Here is a 12,732-nt window from a genome sequence, read left to right as displayed (position 1 = left end):
AGGTATATTTTTCCCGAATTTTTACCTAACCATGATAGACGAAGGCGAGACAAGCTGGCTGAGATGCTGGAGAGACAAGACATGTTTAAAAGACGATTTGTTATAAATATTCCTGAGTTTTATGTTGGTAAGAAATTTTTGTACATATACATTTTTCATGATTTGTGGATGTGCTAGTAACAGAATAACAAACGTTTTGTTATTTCCTGTCACAAGTATTCGCATAATAATAATCATAATTATAATTATATAGAGCCTTGACAAGCAAGTGAGGCGCATTATTATTATTAAAACATTATTATTATTTCAACAAACAGACAGTGTATACGTGATTTAACGCATCACACACTTTTGCATGTGATAGGCGGGGATTTCTTTACATTCGATCTCGGTCACTGTATTAACAAGGCCAGGTACCTTAACTATTAATTAAACCGTCAGTCACACTACGCCACATGAATGTTGACTACCAAAATATCTTGTAAAATATTGATGTATTTTGTGTTTGGTGTGTTGAATCCACAAATATTATCAATTTCTCCCAGTTGCTTTTACCTTTTCTGCTAATATTTTACTTTTAAATAAATAAATATATATGTACAGCGTGAAAACCTTTTAAGAAGCTGGAGTTTTTAATAAATCTAACTTTCTTTAATCTCCTTGAAATATCTCTTAAACTATTTCACCATCGAAAAAAAATTGTGTAGGTTACTGCATTGGCGTCCAAGGATTTATTGAATAATTAGGTTGTGAAAACTATCTAGTTTGTTGCAGTGTTTTTATCTGAATTGTTTGAATTAAAAAAGTATTTGTTTGATATAGAAATGCTGAAGATACTGTTGTGTTCAGCCAAAAAACTATTATTTTAAAATCTAATTATTGAATTATTGTTTATTCTTTCTACGATCATTTTTGCGACCAGACTAAGGGAATGCTTAAAGGATGAGCATTTCATAGCAGGGGAGTTGGCGGTTGGATAAACACACAGACAGCAGATAAAAATACGTGCTTAATGACGCAGCACACAAGGTATATGATAGGCGGGATTCCTTGTTGTTATATTCGGACTCGGTCACGCCCTGCAAAACAGGACCAGGCGACCTCAACCACTAGGCCATCTGGAAATATTTCTGATTGTGTAACGTGCGATTTCAACATTGTCCGCCTTCTGAACCCGTTTCAGTAAAATATTTATCCGATAGAGTAGAATTGATTATATATTGCCTTTCTTCTAATGCACTGTTGGAGTGAGGGCAAAAGCCGCAGCCCTTAAACCTATCCTGATTAATCACGCAATTTTAATTTTCTTCTCTTGAAACATCAAGTTTGGGAGTATGTTTTTGTTTTGTTTTTAAAAGCTTTATACGTCAAATCAAGATTAAATGAAAAACGAATCAAATAAAATTGAATGAGACATGGAGACCAAAGTAAGGCAAAACCTTGTGGTATGCCACCAGCCACTAGTATAGCCCTATACAATCCAATGGCGATTGACATTTTAAATGAAAGCAAATCTAACGAAGAGAAAAATCAAACATAAATGATAAATGACGTTGAAATAAATAAGTGAACATTAATCTATTTGAAAAATGTATATAATGTTTATTAAATTTAATGACTGTAAATACGATACAGGACTAAGTATCAATCAATCAATCAAACATGTTCAAATGAACATGTTTGAAAAATTAGCTGACAAATTATTTTTGAGATATTTGAACATAAATAAGGACATTTAATAGACATACTTTGTATATAGTTTAAATTTTTTATTGGGCCTGCAGAATAGATTTGTAGGTCATCTTCATACATGTGAAGCCCCAGACCATGATCATAAATCAAAACCTGGTAAACCAAACACGTACATGAGAAATAATATCGGACAAAGTACCGATCCCTGTGTTTCACCCGTTTGCATTTTCATCTCATCAGACACCAATCTACCGAAACATACTTTTTGTGCACGACCTGTCAGATATGAAGCGAACCAATCAAGCACCACACCACCAATACCAAACGAGACCGATAATCTTTTTAAAAGCACCGCATGAGATCCAAAAGCGCCAACAATACCACATTACCATTATCAACATGTTTTGCTATATCACTAAATACCTTTAGGAGAGCAGTTTCCGTAGATGAACCAGATCCCTAAGCCGACTGAACCGACGGCAAGAGTCTATGGGTGGATAAATGACCGAGCAGACGAGTTTATTTATTTATTTAACTTATATAAAGCGCTTTGAAATAATTGCTTGTTAAACTTATACATACATGATTTACAATACCTATCACTCAAATTTATGTTGAATACGTTTGAATTTTTTTTCTAAACGTGCAATACTTTCGCACATGAGTGTATATTTCTAAAACGTATTCCACATTTGCATATGATCTGTCTGTCCTCATAACATTGGTTTTACTTGAATTGATATTCTGCGCAGTTGTAGATATACGATCGGCAATGTCGCTGTCAAATCAATGAGAAAATCATTCGTACCAAGTTGAACTCCCTTTGCACCATGAAATGAGTTTTTTGCATTATCTGTGACAATGTCAAAGATTAGCGGCGACTGAATGTTTCCTTGACGTACTCCTGTTTGAATTTTGAGTTTTTCAAAAGTTTGTTCATATTCGTACGCATCCATTTTTTATTCTAGTTTTTGATTTTTGATTTATGTTTGTTACTTACAGCTTGATTGAAACATTTTTTTATTTATGTTAATATACAGGAAGCGTAATGAGCGTTACCGTAATTGATCCGCATGCTTCCAACAAGGAGAGCAAGTTTGTTGGCATATGCATTGAGAGAGCAGCCATAGGACTTAGAGCTAATTTTACTTTGAGAAATATTGTTGATGGACAAGGTTGTAAACTTTATTGGTTTAACTGATAAAATTTGTATAAAAACATTGAATTAACCTTTTCAGGCGTCGAAATTACGTATGATCTCTATTGTCCTTTGATATTGAAGATTGAAGTATTAAGACTAGAGAAACGTCTAGACAATGAATTGTTTTATCTGAGAGATGCTCCTCAAGAATACAGCACATTTTCTTTTGATATGTTGCCTATCCAACATCCCCCCAACGAACCTGTACCTACCAACTCATTAAAAGTTTGCTATTTTGTTCACTATTTTGCTTTTACTTGAATTTGTGTGTTTCTTAGTCATTTCTATCATTATTTTTTTAGTGAAGGAAATGATGGTTATTAGCGAGTTATTTCAGCCGCTAATCTTTGACTAATGATTATTAACAAATATCAAATGTCGAACTTCATTATGTTGAGACTTATTAAACTCATGTTAAAAAGTTGTTATCATGGTTCAATAATTATATAATAAAATTTTTAAGATTAACATCATTTTATTGGTGAACATTGCATTGATCTGTTGTGCCATTGTTTCTTGACGATGTTCTATAAAACTTTTTGACATTTGGTAAATCGCCTTAGCACATAGCCTTTTATAGTCATATTTTACAAACATTATTGAAATTTAACCATAAGGGCACATCCAAATCACACAACGTCCATACACACTTTGCATGTATCCGCAAGCGTCACATCATACGCAAGAAAAGGCATATGATAATAATCATTGAGTTTCGACCAGATACGAACTAGGTTATCACATAATCGGATAGCGTGATGGCTCAATGATTAGAGGCGCCTGGTATTGCTGTTGTAGTGACTGGGTTCGAATACAAAAAGATCCTCGCCTATTATATTCAATGTGTGTGATGCCTGTTTTCACGCGTATTCATATACGTTGTGTGTGTTTGTCGTTGATACCTCTGAATCAAGTGCAAAAGAAAGAATGAGCTTTAACTTTTAATAACGAGAAATATGGTACCTCGACGTCTGAGATAACTCACTAGCCATTTGTTAATCCTGAAAAATAACTTTGTTTAGTTACTATGCCATTCAGATTATTTTAGTTTGTCACCCACTCTTCTGCTGTAAATCTTTTTTAACAACTCTATAGTTCCTACCTATTACCATATCTGTCTAACCTTAACAGCTATATATACTAAGGGCGTATCATATATATATATATATATATATATATATATATATATATATATTAATAAGTATACGAAATTTGAGTAAAGGTACTTAACTGGCCAATAAAATAAATTAAATGTTATGATAACTGATAATAAAATATACAATATACAAATTATGTGAAATGAATTTCAAAAGTTAAATTTTTACATTAATTTTAATTTAATTTCCTTAATCATTTTACGCTTATATTTTCCCAATTTGGTTCGTTTATTCTTCTTGATTTTACAATTTTAAATATTCAATTCATATTTAATAATTTAACGTAGGCTCTGATGATGACATACACTGTCGAAACGACGTCGTCAGCCGTTCGAAATGCTTGACGAGTTTAATAAAATTGAATTACAACAATTGCGTCTTATTGAACAAACCCAAAAGAAATTAATTAATACAAAATGGGCAAGAACATTCAATCAAATATATATATATATATATATATATATATATATATATATATATATAGGAACGAGGTCTACATGTTAATACATATTTTGTTAAAAACGTTTGTCCATTTATCGTTAACTTTTTAACAATACACTTAACACGACGAAATTGTTGAAAATCGTATTTATTCAACATTTGTGTCATAACGAGGCAACAGCGCTGTTTTGTCGTTACGTGATGGCTCATTGGTTAAAGGCGCCTTGTCTTGCCATTGCAATGACTGGGTTCGAATACTAAGTGATCCCCGCCTATTATATGCAATGTGTATGATGCGTGGTTTGCACGCGTATTCATATACGCTGTGTGTGTTTGTCGTTGAAACCTCTGAAGCAAACGCAAAAGAGAGAGAGAAACCTTTAACCTTTGGCGTGAGTGCCGCATCAAACATATTTTAATTAATAATAATTATTCCAATAAATTAATAGACAGTACAATTAATCAATATCTATAAAATATCAATAATACAACTCCACTGTAAAGCCTCAATGTCCCCTAAAGAATGAACGTGTGAAACTCTGTTCTATAATGATTTATTTACTTATTTATTTGTTTGTTTACTAGGTAATTTTTTCAGTGAACCAAGTTTGAAAGCTTTATACAAATATTACACATAATCAAATTTATAGTTAATATTTACTACATTACTATTATTAGTATTTAACTTTTTTTGAAGGTAAAATTAAATCCTAAACCCTGGCACGAAAGGTGGGAGAGACAAAATTTGAAAGGCTTACAGGACTTGGATCTACCACAAAAAGTTCTTGACAAGGCTAAACTTCCTGCAATTGCTAAGCCATGGGATACTTATGACTTAATGAAAAAATATAGGTCGGTAGTTGGTTCGGGTTTTTTTCAATTTTTATTTTAAGCAAAACATTTTTGCATAAAATTTATTTTTGTATGCAGGGAAAGAATAAATGATGTGGAGGCGGAAGCTGTTATGACTGAAGTGTTTACTGAAATTTCGAAAATGGAAAACAAAGATGTTTCAACAAAATCTAAGTTAACCATAACTATTAATAAGGATAATTAAGATTGTTGTGTTTAAGTTAACTTAAAAAAAATATCTTATATGATTTGCAATTAAAAATGTTGACAAAAATTTTTTTAAATTATATTTCAAAACCGGCTGTTCAATGTTCTTAACGGAGGTTTTAGAAGTTATAACATTTTAAGATAGTTTTCGGTTAGTTTCGTTGAATGCTATTGAATGCTATCTGATTGTTTCAAACCGACACAATGGACAAGTCTCTCTCATGTCTCGAAAGCAGGATGCACAGTACACTCCAGCACAGATTTCAATCGTGCAACTGTATGATAAATTTGTTTCTTTTGAGTCACACACCAGACATCTACGGCTTTTGCAAGTTGACTTTATTTTAGCTAGACACGAGTGAAAATTACTTATTTTAACACGCATGATAATCTTTCTATATTTGGAACGAACTGATTCATAAATTATTTCTGGGTAAAGCGATCGTCTGAAGCTCATTTGATCGTGTAACCATATAAGTCTTGACTGGTGTCTTTCTTTGTAAAAATAACTAACAATTTTGTGGCGCCATTTCCGAAAAGAACGTTTAAATACGATTAATAAAAATAAAAGCAAGTTTACGGCCACAATGACAGCTAAAATTACAAATGAAATTTTTTCTAGTTTTTTTACACAGTGGTCAGTGTTTGTTAAGTTATTCCAAATTTTTGATGGATGAAGGCTTTTTAAAAACACGTTGATCAGTTCTACGAATAATCCTTCGCCGACGACCACCATTTCAATAGAATCAAGACCGTCAAGCTGTTTGATCTGGTGATCACTTATTAACTGTAGCGCATAAATGTGTCTGTAACATAAGTAGTATATAGTTCCCACAAAGAGGAGATTCAAGAAAAAAATGCAAAGCTGGCTGTGGCCCTTTCTAGATTTTTCGTATTGCAATTCGTTACTGACGTAAATTTTTTCGTGATCGCTAAATGGTGTTAGAAGTGGTCTATTTGTGAGGCTGCTTATCATGTGATCAATCCTATCAAAGCTTTTATCCAGATAACAATTATCATGTTTGTCATCTGTTACATAGAGTTTTATATAATTGTAGGCCGCACTAAAAACGATCAAAATTGAAAAAGGACATATTTTCGCTATGAAGAATAAGGCCAATTGAAAGTAACCAAGATAAACTTTGTAAGCGTCCATTATTTTACGATTGAAGTTGTTAGACTTTTCTATAGTTTTAGATCTAGCTTCAACATAAGGAGCATCAGTGACGTGGAACTGGAGAGAATTCGTCAATTGTTTCAAGGCACTTAACGTTTCGTTTACAGCTTCTTGTATGGCATTCCCCACCCATAAAGTTGGATGACAAACATCTTCTGGATCTACTTGATTTTTGCAAATTTGTGGTTCATTCAGATGTTTACAAATTAGCTGGTTGTCACGAGAACTGATTGAATTCGATCTGTAATTATAAAAATAAAAATCCGTGACAAAATAACGGTTTACATTATCTTAACAAATTCGTTATTCATGTTTGACTTTACGACGCATAAAAATTTGATGTTTAACCTGCCGTATGCATCTCTTTTATATTTTGCATGTGTCTGACCCCATTTATATGGGTCTAAACTATCAAGTGCCGCTCTGGCTTGCTGGTAAACAATCCCAATCTGTTCAAGAACGCTCTGACATTGCTTATAGGCTTGAGACAAACTGTCTTCGCAAATTTTATAAGCAGTGTTCATTTGCTCCAGGCAAGTCTGTATAAAATTATAAAAAAATCTCAATAAGGAATTTAATATTAAAATAAACCGCTAATTGTAACCTTTTTTGTTCCCAGCAGACTGATACGTCCGTAATTTACTTCTGATTCTATTTTATTTAAATTTTTTTCTAAGGGCATTAAACTGTTAATTACATTTTGAGCAGAAACTTCCATATATATGACAGTTTTATTGATTTGGTTAATGAGCGCATCATACGGTTTCAAAATAGTGTTTGTTTGGTTGTATGACATTTCCATCAAACAGCTCATGCTGTCTATTGTAGCTTTCATGTTGTTTTCTATGTGTATTATTGGTTCAACTATAACAAGCACCCACACTATACAAATTAAAAAAATGTTTCCTTTAAGGGTTGCCAAGGACGGTAGAAGTATGGCCAACAAACATCGCAAAAGTCTTGAAATGAGTAAGATCGTGAAGGAAATGGTTGAAAGCACACAAAAAGTAATAAACACGCAGAGAAGCTCATAACTGAGTAAAAAGTACATCATTAAGGCCACAAAAACAGCAATAAGTAGAGAAGTCATTGCACATCCAGCGACTCTTAAGAAAGATATCTTTTGCCCAGTTCTCGACGGAATTCTTGTCACGTTTTGTTTCATTAAGGAGTTTGTAAACAAAGCTTTATTACTGTTGGGTTCTGAATAGACTGAATCAGCGGTAAACGACGCATTGTTGCTTAGTGTTTGCATTGATCTAGGTTTTATTAATGGTTTTTTGTTTACCCTAGAGTACATGGAGTTTCTAATTTGATCGTTAACATTTTGAAGATGAACATTTTCATACAACTCTAAATTTGACATGTGGTGATGGCTAGAAACTGTTGAATGGCGATTAAAATAATTAGGATCGGTAGATTTTTTGCAGTAGCAGTTGTAACTGCTGTTGGGAGAAGGCTTTGTTTGATGTGAATTTTGGTTTAGAGACGACATGGGTTTCCAAATTAGACCCATGGTTAAACAACTTTTTGCTGGAAATGTTGCATTTGTTTTTATTATATCTTTATTTGAATTCTGTGAATGTTGTAGAGAAGATGAGGAACCATTTTTGGAAGTAATTTTATTTGCATTCCCCGGTCTGGGCTTTACTAGCATTTTTGGTTTTGAAAAAAAATTGGATGTTCCCTTTATTTGGTTTTGAGGAACGTTTTTATGTAAATCTTCCGTTTGATTGCAATTTTCATTATCAATATTGTTCTGGCTTTTACTATATTTTACAAATTGGTTTTCTATATTTGATTCCAGCTGATCAGCCATTTCAACATTTCCAGTCATTTTTAAGCTATTTGAAGTGTTTGATTTTGAAGAAAGGGTAAATTTGTTGATGTCATTATGGCTCATTTGTCCTATTTCGTCTAAAAGGGAATTAACAGGTAACCTCAAAAATTGTGGATTACTAGAACAATCATCAACTGGAACCACGAATCTTAGAGGAAACATTCCAACAAAACCTCTATAATTTCTGCCGATGCCCCATTGATCGTTTAAAAGTTTAACATCTGAAATTAAATCACCTTTGATTAAACTCATTTCTCCATCTTGTTTAGGTGCACGGTCCTCAGAGGCCTGCCAAACAAAATTTGACTGTTCTTCGGACGTCAATGTGCAGTCGTACATCGTGCTGTTGTTTCAAAATGATTATCGTTAAATCTAATAAAGAAGTCGTCAATAGCATTTGGTGTGCAACAAAAATTTAGAACAAAACGAATTTTTAATTATTGAAAATTCAATTACAAAGAAAGAGTTAAGCACATTAAACAGTTTTAATATAAAAACATAGTTGTATATTTATGGTAACATCGGTTGTCATAATATGCCATCACAAATTAGATAATTAAATATTCTAATTATTCAGTAATATTTTAAAAATAATTTTTAAATATTATTAAATATTTAAATAAATTGATATTCATGATAAAAAAAGTTTTCCACGACTTTAGTAGCATATTTAATTTACCTTAAAAAGCATAGTTATGATGAGATGGTAATAATTGCCTAAAAAACAATTATATATTGTCGCAAACATGTGTACCTTCAATTGTATAATATAATTAATACTGACATTGAACATACCATAAGAAAAGCAAAATTATATATTTAACGGTGCAATATAAATCCAAGTAAGTGTTCATTGATGATCTTATAGAAAATAATGAACGCGGCATATATATATATATATATATATATATATATATATATATATATATAGTTTGAGACAAGGCCTTCGTTGATGCATATTACATTAAATTTGTACGCCCACTTTGAGTTCAAAAGTAATTTGATAAGAACTTCAACACCACGTAGTTTTTTGAATTCGTATTTATTCAAAACATCCATGAAATTTGTCAGCTGACAGCGCTGTTTCGGCTATTGTACTGTTAAGAACCCGTTTACAACTCCTGATGGGTCGCTTTACCTCCAGATCAACGGTGTTGCCATGGGATCGCCATTGGGTCCATTGTTTGCTGAGTTTTATATGACCGATCTAGAAAATAAGACTTTTGCCGAACCAGACAACAAATCATTGATCTACGCCCGTTACGTTGATGACATTTTTGTTGTATGCAATTCAATAGCGGATATATATAATTTACAGCAGGGGCGTCTATCCCCCCCCCCCTAAATGTTGGAGGCAAAAATCCCTCCCATGTCCGTCCGGCTCTATTTTATAATGTGTACTAAAAATGTGAACACACACACAACACAACTCTTTAATGTTCAACAATGTTTTTTCTGATAAGATAACAAAAACTTCTCTTATAAAGTTGAGTAAGTAAAATGAAAAAAAGAACAATTTTAAACAATGAAAATAAAAAAAATGCGATATATACAAATATAACTTCTGTCGAAATTTAATTAATATTTTTTAATTATACAACAGTTGAGACTTTAAAGACAGGCTTGACAATGCAACGTTATTATTTGTTCATCAGTGAATGTTTGAAGAATATCTTTCTCTGCTGCTATTATCATTAATGCTGATAAATAATCATCTGCCATGGTAGACCTTAGGCGGTTCTTTATAATTTTCAGCTTACTTAAAGCTCTTTCTGCAGAGGTACTTGATAAAGCAAGAGTAGCAAATATTCTGTATAGCATCAGCAAATTGCAGTAACCAGATAGTTGATGAAGAACATTAAGTGGTTTAATAAACTGCAATTTTTCCAATTATTAGTATCATTCGTTTGGGCTTCTTTATATGCCATATTGTTATTGTCATCTTCTTCATCTGATTTATCAGAAAATATTTCCATGCCAGAGTCATAACCTGAACCTGCAGACAGGTTTTCCATCTTTTCGTCATTTTTTAGCAACGTGTATGCTTTTTTAAATTCGTTCAGTTCATTTGCAACATCCTCTGCGTTGACACTATACTGGTTACAAACAGTTTCTATTTCATTAGCCTTAACACAACGGTTGCTTAAAAGTGTTTTGGGAGTAAATAGCGAAAGTTCTTTTAAAAAAACCAAATTTTGCTGCTCAAATCTACTTTTCATTTGTTGATTCACCTCATTTAAAACAATTAAAAAGCATTCATTTTTCATTTTATTTATTCCAACTGAACATTCGTCGCTGCAACGTTCATCAAACATTTTTTTTTCGTACGACGTCTTTCAAAATCAAAATCTGGGCTGATGCCATGTGCTGTTGTGAATGATTTCGATTCACTGCATATTGTTTTCCACGTCAAATCAGCATTTCTTCTTATGATGTCAAACTGATGAATGCAGTCTTTTATCAGTTCTGTTGCAGACGCTATGTCAATTGATATACCCTGCACTGCTTTGGATACAGGACCAATAATATTATAAACCAATTTTAAAATTTTCATGCTAATTATCACACGGATGTTTTTCATTCTTTTACGAAGTCCAAGTGCAACAGTAACTGTTTCACCGTCACTCAATGATGATTCAGCCAACTCGGATAGACTTGCTAATATTTCTGAATATCTTTTCATCAAATTTCGATTCTGCTGGTTGTTATTGTAGCCCCCAGATGCAAACTGCTGGTTGTTGAATCTTGAAATACACCAAGTGCCAGGCATGTTGTTATTTCATGCCTTTTCAATATTCGTCCACAAAACTGAGCTGCATCATTTTTGTCTAAAGCTAAGTTATACTACCAGAATCAAATGCACGACAATTATAAAATAGACGAAACTCAACTAAAAAACATCATCAAGTCTAACATCATTACCGTCAACCAAAACCACAAGCTTAAACTAATAATATACTACAATACCAACCGTACGTCAAGCCTGATCATTCGAAACCACAACAACCACACTAGCGACAGTCTTCAGAGAACGAACGTGGTGTACCAATTTATATGCCCTTTGCCACACAGCGTGGTGAAATCTTAAATTGGACACACTCGAACAACTCTCTCAAGAAGACTCACAATGCATAAACAGAACGGTGCAATCAAGGATCACATGTTGAATGAGCATGGCCAAGATCTTACGCGTGCTACACTGGTAGCTGGTACTAAGATAATTGATTACGAACCACATCCAATAATGCTGAAAATAAAATAAGACATATATATATACATAGGAACAAACCAACCATCAATAAACAAACTAATAGCTTTGACCATACTCTTCAGCTGTTCTCTCAATGTTATATCTCCCCACTGCGTATGAATGTGGCCCGCATTGGTGATGGCACAGCACAGCGACATAGCTACTTGCCTAGATTCGGCTTACCTAATGTCATTCAGGCCAATGGTGTCACTTGTAGACTGCCGACATCCGTAGTGACATCGTTGGCGGCTTTGTTTGATACTGATGTTTAGCCCTTCCATTTGCCCATCCATGTATGCAGATATAATATTTTGACAATTATTATTCAAGTATTAATATATATTGTTCTACAATATTTGGACACGCTAACTCTCTACGATATTTACGCTATAATACGATATAGACGCAATATTAACGTTAAATACCAACTCCTTTCTATACACACCTGTTTCTATTGGTTTTTAAATTTTATAAAATTGTTGATACTTAAAATTTAACTATAAATATGTTTAATTATTTAATTTTATGTTCAATTTTATATTTAACCATATTTTAAAGGTACGTTACATTATTACACTATTATTATCAGCATTCAATATATAATTTAATTTCATCTTAATATTATTTTATATCTTCCTAATTTATCTCATTTCAATGATTTTAATATTTTAATAGTATTCACAATAATATTCAGCTCCGATGATGGCTAAATAGCCGAAACAGCGCTGTCAGCTGACAAATTTCATGGATGTTTTAAATAAAATACGAATTCAAAAAACTACGTGGTGTTGAAGTTCTTAACAATAAACTTTTGAACGCAGAGTGGGCATACAAATTTAATAAAATGTGCATATATATATATATATATATATATATATATATATATATATATATATATATATATATATATATTAT

At 32.5% G+C, this 12,732-nt stretch overlaps 3 protein-coding genes across 3 annotated transcripts; 1 reads left to right on the top strand and 2 right to left on the bottom strand.

The window, feature by feature from the left end:
• Positions 1-5,383, top strand: HELRODRAFT_63917 (hypothetical protein; the record flags this gene model as incomplete). Its single annotated transcript, XM_009017136.1, has 4 exons — positions 1-127; positions 2,733-2,870; positions 2,931-3,118; positions 5,189-5,383. Coding segments are annotated over 4 exons (648 nt in total), but the record flags the coding sequence as incomplete, so codon positions are not given.
• A 345-nt stretch (positions 5,384-5,728) lies between these two features.
• On the bottom strand, positions 5,729-8,906 carry HELRODRAFT_160127 (hypothetical protein; the record flags this gene model as incomplete). The annotated part of the gene is made up of 3 exons (XM_009017135.1): positions 5,729-6,968; positions 7,076-7,266; positions 7,332-8,906. 3 exons carry the CDS (start codon positions 8,904-8,906, stop codon positions 5,729-5,731), a joined length of 3,006 nt encoding a protein of 1,001 aa, XP_009015383.1.
• A 1,481-nt stretch (positions 8,907-10,387) lies between these two features.
• Positions 10,388-11,337, bottom strand: HELRODRAFT_160126 (hypothetical protein; the record flags this gene model as incomplete). Its single annotated transcript, XM_009017134.1, has 2 exons — positions 10,388-10,709; positions 10,850-11,337. The coding sequence occupies 2 exons, from the start codon at positions 11,335-11,337 to the stop codon at positions 10,388-10,390; spliced, it is 810 nt and encodes a 269-aa protein (XP_009015382.1).
• Positions 11,338-12,732: the final 1,395 nt, after the last annotated feature.

The sequence above is a fragment of the Helobdella robusta genome (genome assembly GCF_000326865.2).
Source record: "Helobdella robusta unplaced genomic scaffold HELROscaffold_2, whole genome shotgun sequence".
Classification (NCBI taxonomy): domain Eukaryota; kingdom Metazoa; phylum Annelida; class Clitellata; order Rhynchobdellida; family Glossiphoniidae; genus Helobdella; species Helobdella robusta.
This window is presented reverse-complemented; position numbering and strand designations above follow the sequence as displayed.